The sequence below is a fragment of the Lycium barbarum genome, chromosome 4 (genome assembly GCF_019175385.1).
Source record: "Lycium barbarum isolate Lr01 chromosome 4, ASM1917538v2, whole genome shotgun sequence".
NCBI lineage: Eukaryota > Viridiplantae > Streptophyta > Magnoliopsida > Solanales > Solanaceae > Lycium > Lycium barbarum.
In genome coordinates this window covers 34789244-34812861 of record NC_083340.1, presented here as the reverse complement: position 1 = coordinate 34812861, position 23618 = coordinate 34789244, and the positions used below count along the sequence as shown (strand labels likewise).

The following is a 23618-nucleotide window of genomic DNA, read 5'->3' as shown; positions in this document are numbered from 1 at the left end:
TTACAATATATTCGAAAGAAAGAACACGAACGTTAGTAAACATACTCCGAAAACCTCAAATTAGTATTGTCTTTACATTTTTATGATATACCGCTCCTTTGTTTCATTTGCGGAGTATTGAGTTCCTTTTGAATCCAAAGAAATAAAAAGTAAAACAAAGTGGAGGTGTACTTTAGTACCTAAGCCTATTTTAGGCATTACATAAGGAGAAAAAAGGGAAGATAATTAAAAAAGAGATGATAGAAGCAGTGAGGAAAGATATACATATATATTGTATCGTAATTTGACTGCAAGAAAAACTGCGTATCTTTATATTTTCTACATTTTCTTGTTTGTTTGTAACCCATGTTTGTGTATCTAGCCCAGCTACAATATGGGCATTTCATGGAATCTAAAATAATTAAATGAAAGGGTCAAACACACTCTCTGAAATCTTTGACCATCAATCTTGGCCTGCACTGCCACTTCTATTTTGTTTTAATAAAAAATGCTTCTTATAGGCGAAGCAACATTTTTTCATTGCATCATTATCATTAGTTATTTCATCTACTCTCCCTTGTAAAATAATTCATAATTTATATATATATTATTTATGTGAGATTGTTCAATGGTGATCAAACATTATTTGCTGAATGTTATACAAAGCAATTAAAAGCTACCAAATTAGCTAGTTTTAATACATGAATAACTCTTTCCTAACATGCAACCAAACGACCTCTTAGGGTTCCCATTATTACTCCCACATGAAAGCACCAGTCGAATTACAGCCCGATTTGCTAATTCGTTAAGAAAGTGGATCAATCCATCAACATGTACTAATTTACATACAAGAACATTATACTAAAAAGAATATCGAAGGAAAACGAAAAATAGAGGTGAAGTTTGAAGCTTTACAGATGGGACAAACGACTTTGAGATCAATAACTTGGGCTTCAAGTTGAGACCCTTTGTGCTTCGAATTCTTCTCGGCCATCTTTTTCGCCGAGCTTCGATGTTTTGTGTGTGTGAGTGAGTGAGTGAGTTATGACGCAGCTCCATTGATCCACCTTCTTTATCTTATAATTTGTCAATTACATGAAAAATTTGGAGCAATAAAATTGGTTGCATGACCAGCTAGCGAAGTTCATAATTTGTAGAAGAAGAAATAAGAAGGCAAAAATAATAGTAATCGGCTCATAACTTCTTATAGTTAATGGTAATTAACTGTTACGTAGAAAACTTTTCATTTTCTATACTTCATTACATTCTCATTGAATACTATCATATAGCTAATAAATATAAAATTAATCCCATAATATTAAAAGTCGTCATATTTTTGCATCATGAGAAGGACTTACTAATATACAGCAAGCGACAATTTTTTTGCGCACGATGACACGAACCTTTCTTTATTGCATTATTAAATGCACAGCCGAAACTGTAATTGAGAAATGAGAAAGTTGGGAGAAAAAACAGGAAGTGGAGTATTAATTATTGAGCCATTTAGGAGGAAAAAATAAAATAACAAATTAGAGAAAAACCAAAAAAATGAGAAAAAAGATAAATATAATTCTAGGCCATAGAGAGGTGCCACATCACCTTGTCTATTCCTAGCTTTATATTATATATAGATTATTGAAGTGACACTGATTTTTAAACAATTTTTTAAGCGAAAACGACAATTAAAATGGGCAGAAAGAGTATGTAAAAAAATCTTGTAATGCAATTGAAAATGCAAAAATTAAATGAAGCAAACAAAAGATAGAATTGAAGATAAGCCCAATTCAGGGACATGAATGAACCTTTAAAATAAACATAAATATCAACTCAAATTAACACTTAATAAACCTGGACTACAGGAATAACCTATAAGGGGAAGTAATTCCCTTAAAAGAGGTTCAACATAAATGAAAGAATTCAGCCCTACTGTACTTTCTCAAGAATTTCATACACAAATTATACTAAAAATAGATTCAAAAACAAAAAGTTGAATTACCCAAATAACATTCTTATATATAATACTAATGTCCCGAACAGTTTCTATGCTTACTTGGAAAGCCATCAATTACATATTAAATGAAGATAACACATTTTAATAAATTTATTTAATGGGCGTATAATCCTTCATAATTAGTTACTATTGTCCCTAACATGCATCTTCAATGCTTCATTGTTTGAAATACTTAAACGTGGAAAAATTGGCATGTATTTTAATGCATCCTTGTTTCGTCCTTTCAGAAATCTTGAAGATTTTTGCCTCTGTGGATATTCTTCAACTAATCGTGACTGAGAATGAATATTCATTTTTTTTGGTAAGTAAATTAAATTTATTATCAAGGCGACACTATAATGGAAAAATCAAAACAGAGCCATATCTTGGACATAAATTTCTAGATTGGCAAAGTACAAATCCTCAGCACTAGCATTTCCTATGTTACATCAGTAAATTAAATTGATTTAGAGTCCATGTTGGTTATTTCTTGCTACACTACCATACTGTTGGGTCTATATTAGCAAGACTACAATGTTTATAATTGTTGATTGGTATTGTATCGTTGATTGATGCAAGTACTGCTACATTTTGAAATCGATAGTCTTGTTTGACTGGATCATGTTCGAAATGATGTTCCATCACTATAAATACTTGTAGTCACTGTTTGTTTAGCTCGAGACTCGTTTTATAAAATAAAATATCGTTTTAACTTTTGAAAATTTAAGATCAAGTTAATGGTGTCCAAGTGTGGGAGTTATGGAATTTTACTAAATGTGGACTAACATTAACTTGATTATTGTGGTTTATAAAATGGGCTAAACAAATATAGTCGGTGGACATGACTTGGACCGATTACATGTCAGATTCATTGTTGGGCCTGAATCACTTCATTTATTGATGTATGCAGTAGTGTAGGCCCAGTTGAAAACCTAAAAAGCCTATTATGGGAGTCTGATTAGGTCAAGGCTTGATGCCTATAAAATATACGGCTAGATTCCCTTTCATATCCTCCACCAGAAGGCAATCGCCTCATTCAACTGTCAGTTGTAGGAGGAACAATAAGAGGAAGACGTAGTCAAACGCTCTGCACTCCTGCAACGCGCTTCCGCATTGATGAATAAGAATGATTAACATGTACACGACTTAATCTTGTTTTCCTTATGGTTTTCTTAATCTATATAATAATGTTAGAGCTACAATTAAATTAACTTACAGGAAAAACATCAAAAGGTATTTACTGATTCCCACTTATGTTTGAATTATTATGGTTATTTATTCATTTATATATTTTTTATAGGTGTTCTTGTTACAGAATTTATAGATGTAATTACATTAGTTCTACTTTTGGATTTTGATAATCTCTTGCATCACTTGAGCACATGTTAATCGCATTGCTTTAACTTGTTCAAAATTGACTGTAACTGAAAATTCAGTTGTGTTCTCATTATCACCTAATGTCATGTGTTTTAGAATCGTTGACACTTGCAGATTGTCTGCCTTTAAGGTGCTCTTAATTTTTTAATCGTAGGCATAAACCTTATAAAAATATCAATATAGTCCTTGATTAGTTGCATCTCTGTGAATTTCTATTGTCTCAGTAGTTGGTTGAGATAGAGGGCGAGGGAAGTCTACCTTCAGGTTTGGGTACCGACATATTGATCCAACCGACCCATTGATCACTAAAGTTATGATTGCGCTTTATTAATGCCTATAAGTTGGATTATGTCTGTAGAAAGAAATAGTAAGAAATTTCAATTTGGGTTATTTTAATCCCATGCTTAGTTAGAAGAATCAACAATTTAAAAACGGATAGGCTGCATTTATTACTTTCTGTGTGTAAGATAGTAACTGAATTGCTAAGAAAACCTCTAAAGCCTACAAATTGTCTTTCCCTAGTAGAATCATCTCAAAATAGAAGATTGATAAACAATCATTCAGTCCTTACGGTTGAAACATTAAGAGCACCTTAATGTAGGCAATCTGCAACTATCAACAATTCTAATACACATGACATCAGGCGACAATGAGAAAACAATTGAATTTTTTATACAATCAATTTTGAATAAGTTAAAGCAATGCAGTTAACATGTACTGAAGTGATGTAAGATATAATCAAAATACAAAAGTAGAACTAATGTAATTAAGTCTATAAATTCTGTAACAAGAACACCTATTAAAATTTATAAATGAGTAAACAACCATAATAGCTTAAACATAAGTGGGAACTAGTTAATACCTTTCAATGTTTTCCTGTAACTTAATTTAATTGTAGCTTTGACATTATTGTATAGATTAAAGAACACTATAATGGAAAGAAAGATTAAGACGCATACCTGTCATTCGGGCCTAAGGATGGGGATGTGACATATCTCATATTGAAGGAATTCTATTTATCCTTTTTTATTTTTTTAACTTTTCTCTTTTGTTTGTAATTTAAATTAATTATAAAAATTAAAGATTCACGGCAGCTTAGTGCACCGGGCTGCCCTTTTATAAAAATTAAAGATCCACATCCCAAAACTCACGTCTATTCATCAAGGGTTATGATTTTTTCTGCCAAAGTTTCTTCCTTTCAACTTCAAGAAAGTAACAGTCCAATCACATTATAAAAAAAACCGTTAAAATTATGAAAAAAGGATGCAATAACTTCAAAAAAAAAAAAAAAAACTGAGGGCTTTTCATTTGTTGTGAATTAGAATTTGGGGAAGAAGATCAAATTCCATTATATGAAGTGAGAGGATACTTACACTTTTCCTGAAACCTAAACTCGTAAGTCGGCCCTCCCTTTCATATTTGTGGTTATTCCTCCTACGAAAGGGGTTCTTTGGAAAAGCAATAAGACCCTTTCACCGTCTAATACTACCGGATGGTGTTAACTTACAATACCACATGTATATTTTAAGTTCTTTCTTTTTCTTTTTTCAACTTTATCAATATACACTTTTATTGTTTTGCTTTTTCAGTTCCTTAATCTAAGTATAGGTAGAATACTATGTAGCTAATAAATTATTGATCCAAAAAGCTGCATATAGGTAGAATATTCGTATAGTTCAACTACGACAATTAAGAATCAAAAGTTTGGCATTAGACTTTTAAGATGAAGACGAGATTGACATTATTGGGTCGTTTGGAACTTGCGAGATAACTTTAGTTAGGAAGAACTTGAGGTATGTAAGGCAAACCTTCCAAATTAAAGTCCACTGATTAAACTCCGAATGTCATATCCCTTTCAATTCATTGTCTTCTCTATTCATGTACCTCGTGCAATTCGAATTCAATGAAATCATGTTGTTCGAGTTTGTATCGATTCAAGTATGACTTAAATTTAAGAACTTCTTTCTCATGTGTCTTACTTATTTTAAATGATGGCATCTGCTTTTTCAAATGTTGACTATGCATTTTATGAGCTTTGATTATACTTATATATAATTTATGATTCTGAATGAAAGAATATATCAACTAAGGAGCCACACGACATGATGTTTATGAAAAAGGGGATAATAAGCCATATGTTATGAAATGTTTTTGGGAGTACTATTTCGAAGAGAAGGCGTTTGTCTGTGTGTCATTCGCCCGAAACTACATAGGTTAGTGTAGGATAAAGATCGTTCCTTTGGTTCCAGTGGCTTCTTGTGTTTACCCCGATAAAGCAATATCTGGTCTTGTACAAATAATTGCATACATCAAACTGCCAACATCTGAAGCATAAGGAACTTTCTTTATATCTTCTTTGTCATCATAACTAGAAAGATACTGCTCCATGCTCAATTTAAAGTGCATAGCTAAAGGTATGCTGACAACCTTAGCATTATCCATGTGTAGCTGCGAAGTACTTTCTGAATGTACTTCTCTTGTGATAATCATAACTTTTTAGCCTCTCTGTCATGGACAATCTGCATGCAAGAATCTGTTTTTTTGGTTCTAAGTCTTTCATAGCAAAATACTTATTCAACTCTTGCACTTAACTTTTGAATTCTGCAAGCATTATGACCAACAACATGCATGTCATTGACAAAAAGCAGTAAAATGATAAAGTCACCATCAGAGAATTTTTGCACAAAAACACAACGATCTGAAGAAGTCTTCTTGAAGCCCTGTTGACTCATAAAAGAATCAACTTCCTGTATCACTGCCTGTGAGCTTTTTAGATCATACAAGCTCTTTTTCAATTTGCAAACATAATTCTCTTTACCCTTGACTACAAACCATTTTCCATATAAATTTCTTCATCTAAGTCATCATGGAGAAAAGTAGTTTTAACATCCATTTACTCAATCTCTAAATTTAGACTTGTAGCTAAGCCTAGAACCAGGCGAATGGATGACATCTTCACAACGGGAGAGAATACCTCATCAAAATAAACATCCTTTTTCTTATTACATCCCTATACAACTAATCTATCCTTGTACCATAGAACTATGTTGCCATTAGGGCTGTTCACGGTTTTGGTTAAAACCAAAACCAAACCGAAAATATAATCAAACCGAATAAAAAAACTGACATTTGGTTTGATTTGGTTTGATTTGGTTATAATTTTAAAAACCGACAATATTTGGTTTGGTTATGGTTCTTATAAAAAATAACTGAATAAATAACCGAACCAAACAGATAAATTATATACATAAATTTTATAATTATTTATATGTATATTATTTGTTTTTCATAAATAATTATAAATAGTTTATACCTTTTTATCATTAATTTGATTTTTGGTCTATTTATTTCACATGATTGTTTAAGGCCCATGTTTTTAAGAATATGTCCAAGCCCAAGTCTTTTAACTCTTTAAGTGTTAAGTGTAAACCAACTTACAGAAGCTCACGTTAGAATCTAATGTCTTTAACTTAAATTTTTAGCCTTTCTCTTTCAGCCATTTGATTTTAGGTTGTTTCTTCTTCTTTTTTTCCGAATTTATACCTTTCTTTTTTCTTGTCTGAATGAGTCCTAAACTTCTAATATTTTTCATATGTAAAGGACAGAGATTGTAGATTTGGAGGTTCCTATAGAAGATACTTCAGTAACATCAGCATTTGCTGCAACTCAAGCACATGGTAATGCCTTAATACTTCTTCCATGGGTAATCCTCCTAAAAAGCAGAAAAGAACAACTCCTTGTAGTCGAGACCCTAGCCTTGGGGATAATGATAGAAAAACATCTGAAGTTTGGGATCATTACACAAAGTTTTTTTATTTCATATATTTTAATTTGAATTTTAGGTTTTGTGTTTAATTAATATGTATGTTTGTAATAACAACTAAAAGCTCTTATGCTATACTTTATTTCCATGTATGTGTATTAAGATGACAAAAATGGTGCAACCACTACTAAGTTAGTTTTTAGCTCTATATGTAATAGTTTAGCAACTTTGGGTAACTTGAGTACTACACTATCACTAGTAGTGAAAATGTTTCTATGATATATGTTCCGCCTTAAACTATAAATAAAAGTTATCGTTTGAACAAAAAAAAAGACATGTCTTTTTCAACTTTTAATGTTTTCTGATAAGTCTCATGGCTGCTAGTCATAAATCGAAAAATCGATCAAACCGACAATAACTAAACCGGTGGTTATTATTTTATTTGGTTTGGTATGGTTTTAGATATTTAAAAACCGATTAAATTGGTTTGGTTATGGTTTTAATCAATAACCAACCCAAACTGAACCATGAACACCCCTAGTTGTCATCTTCGTGTTTCACCCTGAAAATCCACCTATTTTTCAAAGCTTTTATGTCTTTGGCAGCTTAATCAAATAAAAAATGTGATTATCATGTAAAGATTTAATCTCATCTTCCATAGCATCAAATAAAAAATGTGATTATCATGTAAAGATTTAATCTCATCTTCCAAAACATCAAACGAACCTTTTGCATCAAATAAAAAATGTGGTTATCATGTAAAGATTTAATCTCATCTTCCATAGCATCAAACGAACCTTTCTTCACCATCCATGGCATCATCAAAACTTCCAGGTTCTCCTCCGTAACTCAAGAGTACATAATTATTGAAAAAATGATAAGATAAAGGTGTTTTCTCTCTAATAAATCTTCTGAGAGATCTCTATAGAGCATCAATAGCAGCTGGTTGCTGGCTAACCACCTCATCTTGCACTAGAGCATCAACAACATCCTGCTGGTCATTCTGGACGTGATCACCAACTTTATTATCGATTTGATTTCCATCATTTTGAAGATTTCCTTCAGGTGCATACTCGCAGGAACTGGATCAACATCAAGATCTCATTGCTCCAAGAATCAACCTTCTCAGCCTTTTCAAAATCTTCAATTGTCTAGTAGTCTTCAAAGAACACAACATCACGACTTCTAACAAGTTTCTTCTCAATTAGATCATAGAACGATAGTCAATTTCGTCTTGACGATAATCAATGAAGATACACTGCTTGATTTTAACATCCAGATTTTGCTCTCATCCTTAGGAACATATACAAAAGTCTTACACCCTCAAATCTCAGATAAGCATAAGATAAATCCTTACCAAACCAAAATCTATTAGGGACATCACCATCCAAAGCAACAGTATGAGACAAATTGATAACATAAGCAGTAGTATTAAGTGCTTCTGCCCAAAAGGAATCTGAAAACTTAGCATCTGAAAGCACACATCTAATCTTCCCAGCTAGATCATTCTCTCTGCTAAACCATTTAATTAAGGAGTCCTTGAAGTAGTTTTCTGATGCTGAATATATAGCTCTCTGCGATAATGATCAAAATGTTCAATATTTCACCACCATTATTTGAGCGAATGCATTTTAGTTTCTTCCATGTCTGTCTCTCAACCAAGCCCAGAAAATTCTTAAACTAAATACTTGATTCTTGGACTTCAAACGAAATACCTAGAGTTTGCGAGAATGATTATCAATAAAACTCACAAAGTAAAATGCACCACACACCATGAGACCTTACTTTAATAGGACAACACAAATCAAAATGTACCAACTCCAACAAATAAAACTTTCTTAAAGGCGGATGACTTTGAAAAGAAACTCTTTTCTGGCTAAGTAATGAACCCATCTCTTTTACTTTGCTTGTTTCACTCCAGAAAACCAATTATTCTTAGCCAAATTATCAATCCCCTTCTCGCTTATTTGATCCAGCGTTATATGCTATAACTCTGATGAATTATTATTTTTCACCAAATTTATTGAGTCACTAGAAATTGAGCCCTGCAATATGTACAAGTTAGATAACATGTTACCTCGAGCCATATCCATTGAACCTTTAAGAAGCTTTCACTAGCCACCACTAACAGTGCTATAATAACCTTCATCAAGCTTTCTTGCAGAGATTAAATTCTTGCGAACATCTGGGGCATGTTTGACATTGTTACTTTTCAAACAAATTGTACCGATATCAAATATTTCAACCTCATCATCATTACCCATTTTTAACATTCCAAAATTACCTAGAGTATAAGAAGAAAATAATTCTTTCTCTGGTGTGATATGAGAAGTGGAATCTGAATCCACACCAACTAGTCTTATCATAAACAAGATTGATGTTATTTCACCACATGCAACAAGAAGATTATCTTTAGCAGCACGATGTTCATTATCACCATCTTTATTTTGTTGTTTCATATCTCTCTTATGCCTGTAGCAATATTTCTTGATATGCCCCTTCTTGTTTCGATAGCCACATGTAACATTCTTATACCTGAACCTTGACTTGCTTCTACTGTTGCCTCTGTCATTCTTACCTCTACAATTGCTTCTCCCTTGTATTCAATAACCAAAACATCAAGTGTGAAGTCGCAGAAGACGAAACTTGAGATCATCTTCTCATCTCTTCATTTAAATATCACTCTTAGCATATTCTAGTTACAACACCACTAGGAGCATAATTGGTCAAGGAAACAGGAAGAGTTTTTCCAAGAGCCAGGCAGATTATTCAAAAGCCGAAATCTCTATATTTCTTCATCAAACTTTACACCCGTTCTAGATAGCTGCTAAAGGACAACCTAAAAATTATTTATATGATAAAAATAGGATTTCCCTCTTTGTATCTAATATTCATTACTTGCTTCAGCAATAAAGTGTCTCGAGCTTTTCCCACAAACTTCTAGCATGTGTCTCATTCACAGTATGATTACGCGCATTGTCTTCAACCCATTGTCTAGATATTGTCACAAACCTGTAAGTGCTCAAAATCCCAATCCTCATCATTCATTTGTTCGGGTTTATTAGAAGCAAACACAGGTAAATGTATTTTCTTGATGTACAAAAAGAAGATCTTTCGTCTTGCCTTTATAGACACGGTAATTACTTCCATTTAAACAAAACACCTTGCTCTTATTTGCCTCCATCATTCAAATAAAAATATCACAATCAAATATAACCACAAGTTCTGATATCACTTTGTTGAAAAAAAAAAAACGACTACAAAGTGCACGACACGTTAATAGTGTAAGAATACCCAAGTCTAACTTCCTACACTATTTGAACAAGCAGAGCAAATTGATTTTAAGCACAAATGAATGTACGGGTAGCCACCAAACAAATAAAATAGCAAGCAAAGTAATCAAATGAGAGACACCAAATTTAAGTGGAAAACCCCTTCAATGTGAAGAGGAAAAACCACGGGACCTCGGCCCACAATAACTCCACGAAAATCAACAAAAGTTACAATAATGTTCTCCAAATTGGCCACCAAACAAGTGTCAAAACAACGAGCAACATTAGATAAAAGATGACACCAAAACTAGAGAAGAAAAAAAGCAAAATCACCAAAATGCTGCTACTGTTCATGAGCCAAAATCTGGGGCTATGGGACTCCAAATCTACCTTGGTTAGTCCCCAATCAATATTAAGATGAGAAGAACAAACGATCCATAATCAACTGAATCGGACAAGGAATGAAGCGTGAATCACAATTTGAAGCGGACTGTTGTAGCTATTTTTATGCGAAAATTAATATTTCTCTCTGTATGTTGTTGTAAATTCACTCTTGTGTTCTGAAAAATCAAACCTAAAGAGGTCTTATATATGTAGCATGATAGTGGGATTTAGGGCAAAAGTGGGCTGATCCAAATTGAGTTTTTATTTATTCACATAGAAAGAGATAAAAGACCCAAAACCAAAAGTCACAAACATATTATAAAATACTTAAAATTACGATTACACTTGTATTTCCATTTTTTTTCTTTAAAATATCTGTCTTCTTCCGGAGGTTACCGACCCCCCTTTTCCTCCGGTAACCGTCTTCAAAAAGTCTACTTTTGTTTCTTAAATTCAAATAAGCACATAGATGTTTAAATTAAAATTAGTTACTTTAATCTCTAGTAAAATGCTTGTGCTAGTTGGAATATCATCGGTGAATCTTATTATCGGTAAATTTGGGTCTTTCTGACAAGAAGTCATGGTGATTTCCATCTAGATAGGAATTCTGAACTCGAAGTCGTTAGTTATATGTTCTTTCATCGCTGCTGTCGTACTTTATTTCTTTGAACCTCTTACAGAAATTAGGTGATACTTCTTTGGGCCTCTTAAATTAAACTTAATAGTGAGGGATCGTTCAATGATCATGAAAATTTTGATTGCTGGAGTAAACATAGTGACGCCATCATATTTATTGATAAGAAATGGTGCAAGAAGTGTAAATAAATTTTGAGCTTTTGAAAATTCCTTTTTTTTTATGGGGCTTATATTTAGATAATTTAAATCTTTTTTGCCATTATTTTTTGACAGGTCTCTTTCATATAAACATGTATACTTATTTTCACTCTTAGTTTTTTGATAACTTGTTTTTACTTTCACGCTCTCATTTTGTTGGCAAAACACGCATGAATTAAGTAGATAAAATGATATATATTAGCTACAACTTAATTAGATATCTTTGATGTGTAAAAGGTTCCCCATGAAATCACAGTTTGTAAAACGGATTTGACTACAAGCGCAGGGGTAAACTATGTATTGAACTTTTAGCCTCCGTTTGGCCATAAGAATTATTCATTTTATTCTGAATTTTTTTTTCACTTTTTTCCGGAATCAGCATTTGGCCATGAGAATTCCGAATACAACTTGAAGTTGTATTCCGGAATACCAAAAACTCAAAGAACTTGTTTTTCAAATTTTTTTCACTTTTTTACAACTACATTTCACCCAAAACTATAATTTCAAAAACTACGGCCAAACACAATTCCAACTCCAACTCCAAAATTTCAAAAAAAAGTGATTTTTTTTTTTAAACCATTGACAAACGGGGCCTATATTATTCTATGCAATCTTGCTTTGTCCCTTGTATTATTCTTATCCACGAACTCTTAAGTGGTTTTGCAATGAAGTGAAAAGATCATGGGAAAATCCATAAAAATAAAAGAATAGGGTGCAAACTCCTCAAAAGAAAGTGGCAAATACAGAAATAGTATATAAAAAGTTTTTTTTTTTTTTTTTTAAAGTGACATTTGAACCGGTAGAACCGGCTATATTTTCGTAATAATATAATATTGACATCAGTGCACCTGCAACTGCGAGGAATGAAAACCCTATCCCCAATCACAGTATATTTTCGTAATAAAAATTGCCATTTTTGAAAATCTGAGGACCACAAATAAGTATGAGGTTTTCACCTTCACTGTTAAGTATCTCTATTCTGATACTTGTGTCATTCACTCATGGAAACACGTAAGTGCGAATCTTGACAATTTTACCTTGCTGCTTTTGACAAAATGATCATTATGTGAGTTTTGCAATTTGGATTTAACTTGTATACAGTGAGATATACATAAGTTTGACACCGTTAAGCATATTTTCCAGGTTACAAATCCATGCTTATTATGGATAGTTAACTATAGGCTTTAATGATTTCCAGTTGCAGGGTCAAATTGGGAAATTTCGTTTTGTAGTTTGTACACCAATTAGCTTTTTGGAGTCTAAAGCTAATTCCTATCTACAGTAGAATTTGAAGAACACCGCTGTTGTCCCTTGATGTGCAGCTGCAGTATAATCTCTCTTGTATTTCTTTCCATCCGAACCTGATAGATGCAAGCAGCAATAGAATGTGTTTTAGGCTTGATCTTTTTCACTTTAGTAGAGAGCCATTGTATTTCACATTCCCAGCTTCCAATCTGTCTGTGATCCTGATTCCTCATCCAATTTAACAGTGTCTTCCATATGTTCTTAGCATAGTCACAACTGAAGAACAAATGAGAGAATGTCTCTACCTCTCCTGTGTTGCAGAGCACACAGATGAATACCCCATATCTCTAGTCTATCCACTGTAGCAAGTCTTCTTTGTATTGCCAACCAAAGTAAGAACTGGCGTTTTGGGATAACCCCCTGGCTCACTCAAGCTCTTCCATGCTACCTTCTGGTTACTGGGGCCACCTTGATCCTGAATTTCCCTCTTGTGACCATTTTTGACAAGTCAGTGATGCAGTTGTTACGAGGAAACCAGGATCTAGCATCAAATATCTTCCTGACAAGCCAACAAGCTTGTTCAGGGGTCTTCATAGTTGTGATATCTTGTCTCTTTATGTAGAAGCTATGGAGCAATTGAATCCACAAAGTGTCTTTCTTGAGTGCCACTGCCCATCGCATTTTGCAGATTGCAGCCTTATTCCGCACATAAAGATCAATTAAGTTCAAACCACCTGCACTCCTTGGTTTGCACATAGTTTCCCATGCAACTAATGCCTTTCTTGAGCTGTCAGTACTTCCTGTCCAGAGAAAAGTTCTGCAGACAGTAGTAGCCATTTTAATCGCCTTCTTAGGAAGTAGGAATTTGTATAACTTTTTCCTGCAATTGCTCTATAAATTATGAGAAATTTACAGCCAAATACGATTCGGCCATCTAGTTTACAAAATATGTACACAGTATATAGGTAGTGTATATTTTATTCTAAATATACATACCTATATACTACCTATACAGCCGAAATGTATAAGCAGTGTATACTTTGGCCGTGTTTGGTAAACTAGATAGCCGTAGGGTACATTTCCGTAAGATTTTCCCTTAAATTATTGCATAAAGTAAATATGTTTTACACCTACACTGTATAGAAGTTAAAATTCATAATGTTATAGGATGGATGTGAAAGTTTTGCAAGTGGGACAGGAGCTAATGAAGGAAACTCTTCCATTACAATCTGGATCGAGACTATATGCACTGCAAGGGTTGAATTTGAATAAGTGGTATGAAGTGAAGGTCTCATATCCTGCTTCTGTATGTACATTTGCATTCTTACCTGCTAGTTTTGTATATACTATTGGTATTTAAATCTTAAACCTTTGCTGCTGAACATCTAACAGATACCAGCTACTTTCACTCTACAACTAAGTAAAGGAAGTTCAGGGCTAAATGTTGGTAGGAAGTTACTGAATACTGAAAAGATTATTTTTCAGGCGGACAGTCTTCAATTGCTTGGTGACAAGGTTTGTTTATGTCTGCATGATATATATTGATTGTTGTCTATTCTTTTGCTCATTTTTACCTCTGAAAAGGCACTGATAATGGAAGTTGTTACAGGGTGAAACATTTGTCCTGGTAAATGTGGAGCCTGAGGGAATTGTTGCAATACCTGGGGTAAAGGAGAGGAAACACATCATATATAATATAGGTAAACTTTTCCCCTTAATTTAGATAGTTCAAAGTTCCATTTAACATATTTAATCATCTTCTCACATGTGATGGTAATATTCACTGAAGTTGTTATCATTTATAAGCGAATTGGTAATGCTAAATTTTCAAACACACCTTAACCTCCTTTTAACCCCCACAAAAAGTGGGAAGGAATTAAGAACCTTCACGTATGACTTGTGTTTTTGAGTCACTTGCCATAGCAAATGAAAAAGGAAAGATAAATGCAATAACCGAACACCTGCTAATAAATTGAAATTCACAAAATCAAAGGCTTATTTACATAACACTCGTTGATCTAGGAAATACATTTAGGTAAACAGAAAAATGTGAAGGTATGCATTATTGAAATTTACCTAGGCTCTTATCAGCTATATGGATACACCACATAACAACAAGTCAACAACAACAATGCCCAATCCCAAGAAAGTTGTTGTCTGTATGAATCGCCCATATCGCTCCATTTAAGCATGTATCAAATACCAAAGAAAATTAATATTATATGTACCAACTGTCAAGTCGTTTAAATCTCTAAAACTTTGTGAGCTCCTTGAGTAGTTCGGAGGTTTTTGCTTCTCAGGAGATTTGACTTTTTTTGGAAGTCAATTGCATCCTCTGGATGATTGATGTAATGAAAGCGTACTTCACTTGATAAAATAAAGTTTCAAGTAGACCCTGTTAGATCCAAGACCTGTTGCATAAGATTGTCAAAGGGAAGAACAAAGAACATGTGAAGCCCTTTGCAATCATCTGGTGATTCTTTTATTATTGCTCCTATTAAAAAGAGCTAGAATTTTAATAGGTTCTATAAAGATTTCCATTGTTACTTGTCACTTGAAGAAGAGAAAGAAAGGTAATTTGGTGGGCGAAATGTATAATGTGGGAAAAAAGATGGAGTCTTGTGCATATTTAAGTGCTGAGCTGGAGATGTTAAAACGATCTAGTTTGGTGGAGGTTCTATGATATAGGATGAGAGTTTATTATGGCGATGAGAATTTATGAGCCATGATCTGCAGAGCTCTGAGAGCTGCTGTCACCAGTGGCCTTTGCAGCCATTGGTTAGCAGCAAACTCCTTTCAGGAGATGTGTTTGGTCTTGGGAGGTTCAATTTAAGCAGGTACTTTATGATGCTCCCTTCGCTCCCTTAAGAAGGGAGCATTGCAAGATAAAATAGGTATGGAATGTTAAAGAGTTGATAACATCAAGTCCTATTATAACAAATTGCACCTGTCACATATTTTGCCGTAAGAAGCCTCAGAGCAGTGTTCTAGTAAAGGTATCATAGAAGTATAGATATTTCTAATCTGGAGTAGAAACAATAGAAAAAGCTAAATACAGGTTGATTTTTGTTAACCACACAGTTCTGGATAGCCAAGTTGCTTTAGAGCTTTAGTCTGGTTAGCACATTTCACACCAATCTTCAGGTTGTGACCTATTTGTCCAAGATTAACAAGGAAAAAATAAGCCACTCCCCTTACTATCTGGCAGTTTAAGGAGGTAGATTGGAAGGTGAGTCAGCTAGTGGATTGACCAACATTTCTCCGTCAAAAAGAAAGAAAAAATTATTTACTAGAGTAAAGGAGACGAGGGCATGGGGATAAACCCTCCCCTGATCACAATAGGAATTGAGGCTCGTTTTTTGTATATCAGCCGTGGTCTCTCTCATTTTTATATTTAGATATTAACATTCTGTTAAAACTTACTTTCCTATGTAGTTATATCTTTCGAGTTGTATCCTCTTAATCATTAATATTAGCATATCTGAGAAAAATAAGTAATTTGCTTAGTTTGAACTTCGAAATTGTAAGATGAAAACTAATGTGAATGAGAATAGTTAACTGAAGTTTGTTTTATCTTCTCTCACGGTTCTCAAGTTGAAATAAGCTTTTGATTACATAACTAGTAAACAAAGTAGTCCAAAGCGAAAAGTGAAGAAAAACGCCAAAGTCTGTTGAGGCTTTAAGCACATGACGGTACTTAAAACACGAGCGGCGCTAATGAAGAAAAAAATATTTTATATCTAATGCAATAAAAGGGAACTACAAACACTAACTATATTTGTTTGGACAAATGAATTGTAAAATTATATTTAAGCGAAATATATGAAGTAAAAAAGATGTCAATCAAGCACCCAAGGGTGTAGCGCAGTGGTCAATGAAGTGTGTTGAAAATCATGAGGTCTCAGGTTCAAAACTCAACGAAAGGACAAAACACTTGGTGATTTCTTCCCATCTGTCCAAAACAAAATGATGTCAATCAAGTAAAACCATTTTAATTTCTGATTTAGGTGACAAAAAAATACAATTTTATATTTCTCGGGGCTAGTTTTCTTATGGTACTAAATTTCTGATTTTGTCTTCCTAACAATTAAAAACTCATTCATAATGTTTTCTATTAGCTTACCAACTATATTTGTTGTCTACCATTGTCTTCTTAAAGACAGAGTCTACGGTTGATGCCCTTGTATCTTAGCACCGACAGTAAAGCACCACCTAAGCGAGGTGACATGTGTTACGTGAACTTACACTATTCAATTGAAAGCAACCCTAGATATGCTCTCTGAAGTTCAACCAGGGTGCCTAGATGGTGCCTAACTGTTGGCCAAACAATCAGACAAAAAAGAATAAATAACTCTGTAAAAGCATACTACGCATAATTTCTTATAAGAATAAGAATGCAAGGCATAACGTCCACGTCAATTTCACCATAATCTTAGAATGAGAGTTTAGTTATGCATGGACATGAAAACAACAATAGATTTGATTAAAGAACTCATACAAATAGAGAAGAAAAGGAGGATTAAACCTGAATGATGGTTTCGTCTCCAAAAGCTCACAAGAATTCTGAATGAGTGCCCCAAAAACAAGCCCCAATTACTTATAGCTTATGCACAAAAAGGGAAAGATAGAACTTCCCTTGGCGGAATACTTCCCTCAACTTATCCAGTGCTCTGGGCTGAAGAAATCATTTTTCACTGTGCGATTTTGTATGCACTTGAGTACGACTTCATTAATCTTTCATGTTTCAATGCGTCGCATTTGTGTAGTTTAATATTCTTTTTTATCTCGATGTGTCCCGTTGTCTAGGACAATTTTCCAATACCTTGCACTAAGCCATCACGGCACACTGAGATTAACACAATGCTCTTTGCTGTTTCACCTTTCTCCCTAGGGATTTCCCCTTTTCCTCCTCTTGTCCTTATGCCTTTAATATGTAGTTTCATTGCTGTGGCTGTGAGATTTTGAGCTTCATTTCGTGTGCTTTTGACACTTAAAAGCGGAAAATCATTCCTCGTTCCAATTACACCTAGCACCAAAACAAACATAATCAGGCAAATTCCGAGCAATAAAATATCACTCAAGGCATTCAATTCAAATAAGGAGAAATGTGTTAAATGTTGTAACATTTTCGAGTCATCACTTGTGTTCTTGGTTGAGATGATAGGGATTGCAAATGTAGGCTAAATAGTGGCTTGTAGCTAAAATATCTGTAGTTCTATGAGGTCCTTACTTTGGTTTGTTCCAACTAATTGACAGAGAGTAGCTGTGACTTCTGTAATGCCGCAGCCGCTGTCTCATTAAATTCCGTGCCCCTTTTCTTTGATGTTGAAATATTGTAATAACTATTGTGGAGCATTGGTTAGTTGAAAACTTCTCAGCTCAATTATTTATCTGCTTATCCATATTGGCCTATCTACAATGTGATCGTACCTTCAATTAAATTTTGACTTGTGAAGCTGTGGGCAGCTCATGGATTTCCTGTTACTTTTGCCTTTGATGTTTAGAACATTTAGATGACTGTTGTCATCTACAGTATGGTCAAATGAACAGCTTTTCTTGATGATTATGAACCATGTCGTGATACATTTGCCGTCCAACAGTCTTGTCTTACCCGTTTTTGGCTGCTGTGTATTTGTAAGTATCTTCAATTGACTCTTACACAGTGTCTTACTAATATCATGTGCATTTCCATGGCAGTATGTGATGAGCTACTACTGGGCATCCCTCACCAAGCATGGTATGTCGTAGTGTTAGTGGTTCTCTGCTTGGCACTGGCACTTGTAATCCCGTCATTTCTTCCGTCATATCTTCTACCAGGGAATCAAGGATTAAATGCTGCTAGTCATGGTATTTCTAAGGACTCTTGATCATTTCTGGTAATTGTCACCAGTCACATACGTTCGACAATGGGTAGTAGATCGTGGAGTTCAAGCATTAGAAAATTTTCTAACCAGTGTAAGCTAGTTTTGTTAATTGCAAATGATTGATTAAGATATGCATCATTACTTGATGCAGTTGTCGCACCCTATCTCTCACTTTATGTACTTTTTTTCCTTCTTTTGGCTGTAAACCTGGAGTTACTTTGTCCTATCATTTTTCTTGCTTGAATAAAGTTCTACTTACAAAATTTTCATGTGATACTGTCAAAATGAATTAACATTTAGTTGGTTCTGTTCATAAATGTGCCCCTTGTTATTAGCAGAAAGGAATTAACCCTATTTTAGAACCGGGAGAAGCATCATGATACATGTGATACACCTTACTTCCTTCACATATTGCTTTCTTTCTTGAGGGAACCGGGATTTTTTTTCTCTCTTTTAAACAATAACTAGACGGCCTATGCCCGTGCTGCGCACGGGCCCAACACTTTAGATTATAGTATATCTATGTATATGTAGTTGTGTTTTGATAGTGATAATATATATATACACATACTATGTTCAAAACATGATTAATATAACATTGTAGTTTTTGCTCTGTATCTAAAACTTTATTATATTAGTCTGTGCTACAAATACAAAATCGGCAAAAATTTATTAATATTTTTTAAAAGAGAAGACTTGTTTAAAAGGAAACTATTTTTCTCTCTTTGAGATAAAACAATAGTAATATTTAAGCATCAATTGGTACTTTCAATTTTAATTTGATTAATTTAAAGGTGTAAAATACTTATTACTTTTTTTTATCAAATTTTGATTTGGATAATTCTAATTTAAATTATTAAATTAATTTTATATGTTTAAAACGAAACAAAGTAGAAATTGATTTTTTATTTAAACGAAGAAATACTATTTTTTAAATTTTTGGTAAATATTCTCGGTTTAGCTCATTTTACTTGTCATGTTGTCTTTTGCATGTTTTTTTAAGAAAACGTTGATTAGAATTATAATTTGACTAATTTACCTTATTCATTATTTGATCTCCATTTGATATATTTTTTTTACGACATTAATCTCTTTTCACATTTATTAGAGTAAGAATAAAATTGAAAAAGTAATTAAATTCTATCTTATTTTAAAATATAAATATTGTAAGTATATTTATTTTAGTAAACATAACAAATAAATGACATGACGGAATAGCAAATACAATAGTTCAATATTTAGATTAGATCTCAGGCTAATATAAAAAAAAATTGTATGGTTTGGCTACTTAACCTTTTGAAGAAAAGCTATATGAGGTTCATAATTTTTGTTGTACAATAATTTCATTTGCTCCCACTAATGGATTGATACGCATGTGACAATGAATCCATCATTATTGACTTAATGAGATACTTTGAAAATTATATGAATATTGTTTGATTTTTTAATATGGGGTGCACTTTTTTTTCCAGGACATTATTAGTTTGCACTGTTTTTATGCATATATATATACTATGTTCAAAACACGATTAATATAACATTATAGTTTGTACTCCGTATCTAAAAATTTATTATATTAGTGTTTGCTACGAATACAAAGTCTGCACTTTTTTTTTTAACATTGTTTTTTTTAATATGGGGTTTATTTTTTTTTTAATTTTATATTACTTGATTTTGTTAATATGAGGTCCACTTTTTTTTATTTTTTATATTGCTTGGTGTTGTTTAGTATGTGGCCCACACCTTTTTTTGACATTATTAGTTTGCACTGTTTTTATGCATATATATATATATATATATATATATATATATATATATATGTTCAAAAAATGATTAATATAACATTATTAGTTTGTACTCCGTATCTAAAACTTTATTATATTAGTGTTTGCTACGAATACAAAATCTGTACTTTTTTTTTTACATTGTTTTTTTTTTTAATATGGGGTTCACTTTTTTTTTTTTTTTTTTTATTTTTTATTTTTTTATATTGCTTGATTTTGTTAATATGAAGTTCATTTTTTTTATATTGCTTGGTGTTGTTTAGTATGGAGCTCACCCTTTTTTTTTTTATGAAGCATGGGTCTATACAAACCCACGCTTCTATACAGTTAAAACATGAATTCCTTGTTAAGAATTTTGAAGTTTTTTCCTCGTTATTTCCCTTCTATGTGCGTACTTGGTATTTGTCCTTGTTTTTTAACAAAGAGCCTGTTTGGATGGACTTATATGCCTATAAACTGCAAACAGCTTATAAGCTAAAAAAAATAAGTTGAGATAGTTTAACTTATTTTTTTTGGCTTATAAGCTATTTTCAGCCTATAAGCTGCTTTAGATAAGCTAAGTCAAATGGGCCCAATTATTTTTTTAAGCACAAAATGACTTTAAACTGGCCAGCTAAACACTTAAAAAAGCTGAAAACAGCTTATAAGCCGATCCAAACGGGCTCATTGGATATTTCTTTGAATCTTGAAGTGTGTACATCATTCTCTACGTGTGAGTTCCTCTTGACTTAACCAAACTTCACAAGTGATATGGGGTGAAGTGGCGTTCCTCCAGAAAGAACAACACTTGGGAAGAAAATTGCATAATATTTGCGTTCTTGTAAATTGGCTGGGCTGACGGTTTAGCGAAAAATTTTAGTGGGAAAATGTGCATTCCCAGCCATTATCATTTGTTAGTTTTTTTTTTTTTTTTTTTCCATATTATGCAAGTTCCTTAAAAACTAAAATGCACTTCACGGATAGTCTTGAATTCCCCCATTCTCCAAACCAATCTCTTGTTTTTATTTGTATGATAACAATGGAATCTATGCACGCACTATCACCGGCCTACCCGCTACCTTCCATCATTACAATTTAGAACATCGAAAGAATTTGCCGGTTGAAAAACAATTTAGACCTTTTCCTCGTAGAAATTATTTATACCTTCAAACATGGTAAGGGTCCAAAAACTCCAGTACCACTTGAAGAGGTAATATCTGAGAATGAATAAATTTAGGCCAACTACTAAAAGACCAATTGGAGCATAGTAGTAATATCCTTGGTAACTGCAACTTTGAAATTCTTGAATCAGTAATCGATGTTTGTTTAGGTACAGAAATTTTGAGACATCTACAGCAGCATTTTCCAAGTGTAAGAGGCAGAGAGGAGATAACAAAAAATTTGGGAACAACACCTCCACAACATAGAAATAAATATGGTTCATAATCATGAATACAACGAAGCTTTGGCACAACTTCACTAGATACAACAAAACCTTCAATATACATCTGTTAGTGCCCACAGCTGAGGCACGGTAACAGATCCAAAACCTTCAAATAAGTTCCTACAAGACCCGATTAACCTGACATTACGGTAGGCATTGCAGATTCAAAGGTAGTAGAGAGAGCAACTGCAGTGGCAAACAATTACTAACTCTAGTGTTAAAAGGTGCTTTTATTTCATGCCGTGCTAGTGTTTTGTTTACCTGAAATCTCATTTTCATTGTTATCTCCATCTAACAACTGAGTCGGTGGATGTTGCTTCTTTTGCACTTGAATAATGTCTTTTGTGCTCAAGAAACTTGGCTGATTGGTTGAAGAAAGAAGTCGTGCCCACATCCTGTCTGTTATGACCACCTTATTTTGCTTCTCAGTAATGCGCTGCACAGCAAATATGCTTATTGAACTTGTGAAAATGGTGTGTACACAGTAACAGGAGTCAAATGGCTATGAAAGTCGAATCAAAATAAAACAAGTGCCCACAGCATTTTTTTTATGAGGTAAGACCCATGGGATAATTTATTGAATGGCTTTTGGTTCCCCTTTAGGCCACCAAGTCACAGTGGTGAAAATGATCCTAAGAGCATAGTATTGCAAAAAAAGCTCTACCATGCAAGATGACGGCGACAACATCAGCTTTTACACACCAACACAGCTGTTGCTGATTTCAGTTATGCCATGATTTTTTCTCTTTTAAACAATAACTAGACGGCCTATGCCTGTGCTGCGCACGAGCTCAACACTTTAGATTATAGTATATCTATCTATGTATATGTAGTTGTATTTAGATAGTGATAATATATATATATATATATATACACACACTATGTTCGAAACATGATTAATATAACATTAGAGTTTTTGCTCTGTATCTAAAACTTTATTATATTAGTGTGTGCTACGAATATAAAATCGGCAAAAATTTATTAATATTTTTTAAAAGAGAAGACTTGTTTAAAAGGAAACTATTTTCCTCTCTTTGAGATAAAATAATAGTAATATTTAAGCATCAGTTGGTACTTTCAATTTTAATTTGATTAATTTAAAGGTGTAAAATACTTATTATTTTTTTTATCAAATTTTGATTTGGATAATTCTAATTCAAATTATTAAATTAATTTTATATGTTTAAAACGAAACAAAGTAGAAATTGATTTTCTATTTAAACGAAGAAATATTTTTTTTTTAATTTTTGGTAAATATTTTCGGTTTAGCTCATTTTACTTGTCATGTTGTCTTTTGTATGGTTTTTTAAGAAAACGTCGATTAGAATTATAATTTGACTAATTTACCTTATTCATTATTTGATCTCCATTTGATATATTTTTTTTTTACGACATTAATCTCTTTTCACATTTATTAGAGTAAGAATAAAAATGAAAAAGTAATTAAATTCTATCTTATTTTAAAATATAAATATTGTAAGTATATTTATTTTAGTAAACATAACAAATAAATGACATGACGGAATAACAAATACAATAGTTCAATATTTAGATTAGACTCAGGCTAATATAAAAAAAAAAAAAAATTGTATGGCTTGGCTACTTAACCTTTTGAAGAAAAGCAATAATATGAGGTTCATATTTTTTGTTGTACAATAATTTTATTTGCTCCCACTAATGGATTGATACGCATGTGGCAATGA

The 23618-nt window shown here is 32.9% G+C and overlaps 1 protein-coding gene and 1 long non-coding RNA gene across 5 annotated transcripts; one reads left to right on the top strand and one right to left on the bottom strand.

Annotated features, from left to right (window-relative positions):
* The first annotated feature begins 12422 nt into the window (after positions 1–12422).
* On the top strand, positions 12423–18971 carry LOC132635852 (uncharacterized). Of its 4 annotated transcripts, none has more exons than XM_060352430.1 (5): positions 12423–12610; positions 14012–14132; positions 14237–14359; positions 14454–14544; positions 18542–18971. In XM_060352430.1, the coding sequence occupies exons 1-5, from the start codon at positions 12543–12545 to the stop codon at positions 18709–18711; spliced, it is 573 nt and encodes a 190-aa protein (XP_060208413.1). In that variant the 5' UTR covers positions 12423–12542; the 3' UTR covers positions 18712–18971. The 4 variants fall into 4 exon arrangements, with proteins under 4 accessions (XP_060208413.1, XP_060208411.1, XP_060208415.1 ...); XM_060352428.1 differs by having other exon boundaries at positions 12426–12610; positions 14012–14150; XM_060352432.1 differs by having other exon boundaries at positions 12584–12665.
* A 2885-nt stretch (positions 18972–21856) lies between these two features.
* LOC132638368 (uncharacterized) lies at positions 21857–22645 on the bottom strand. The gene is made up of 2 exons (XR_009581699.1): positions 22177–22645; positions 21857–22101 (listed from the first exon to the last, which is right to left on the bottom strand). It is a non-coding gene; the product is annotated as an uncharacterized LOC132638368 (long non-coding RNA).
* Positions 22646–23618: the final 973 nt, after the last annotated feature.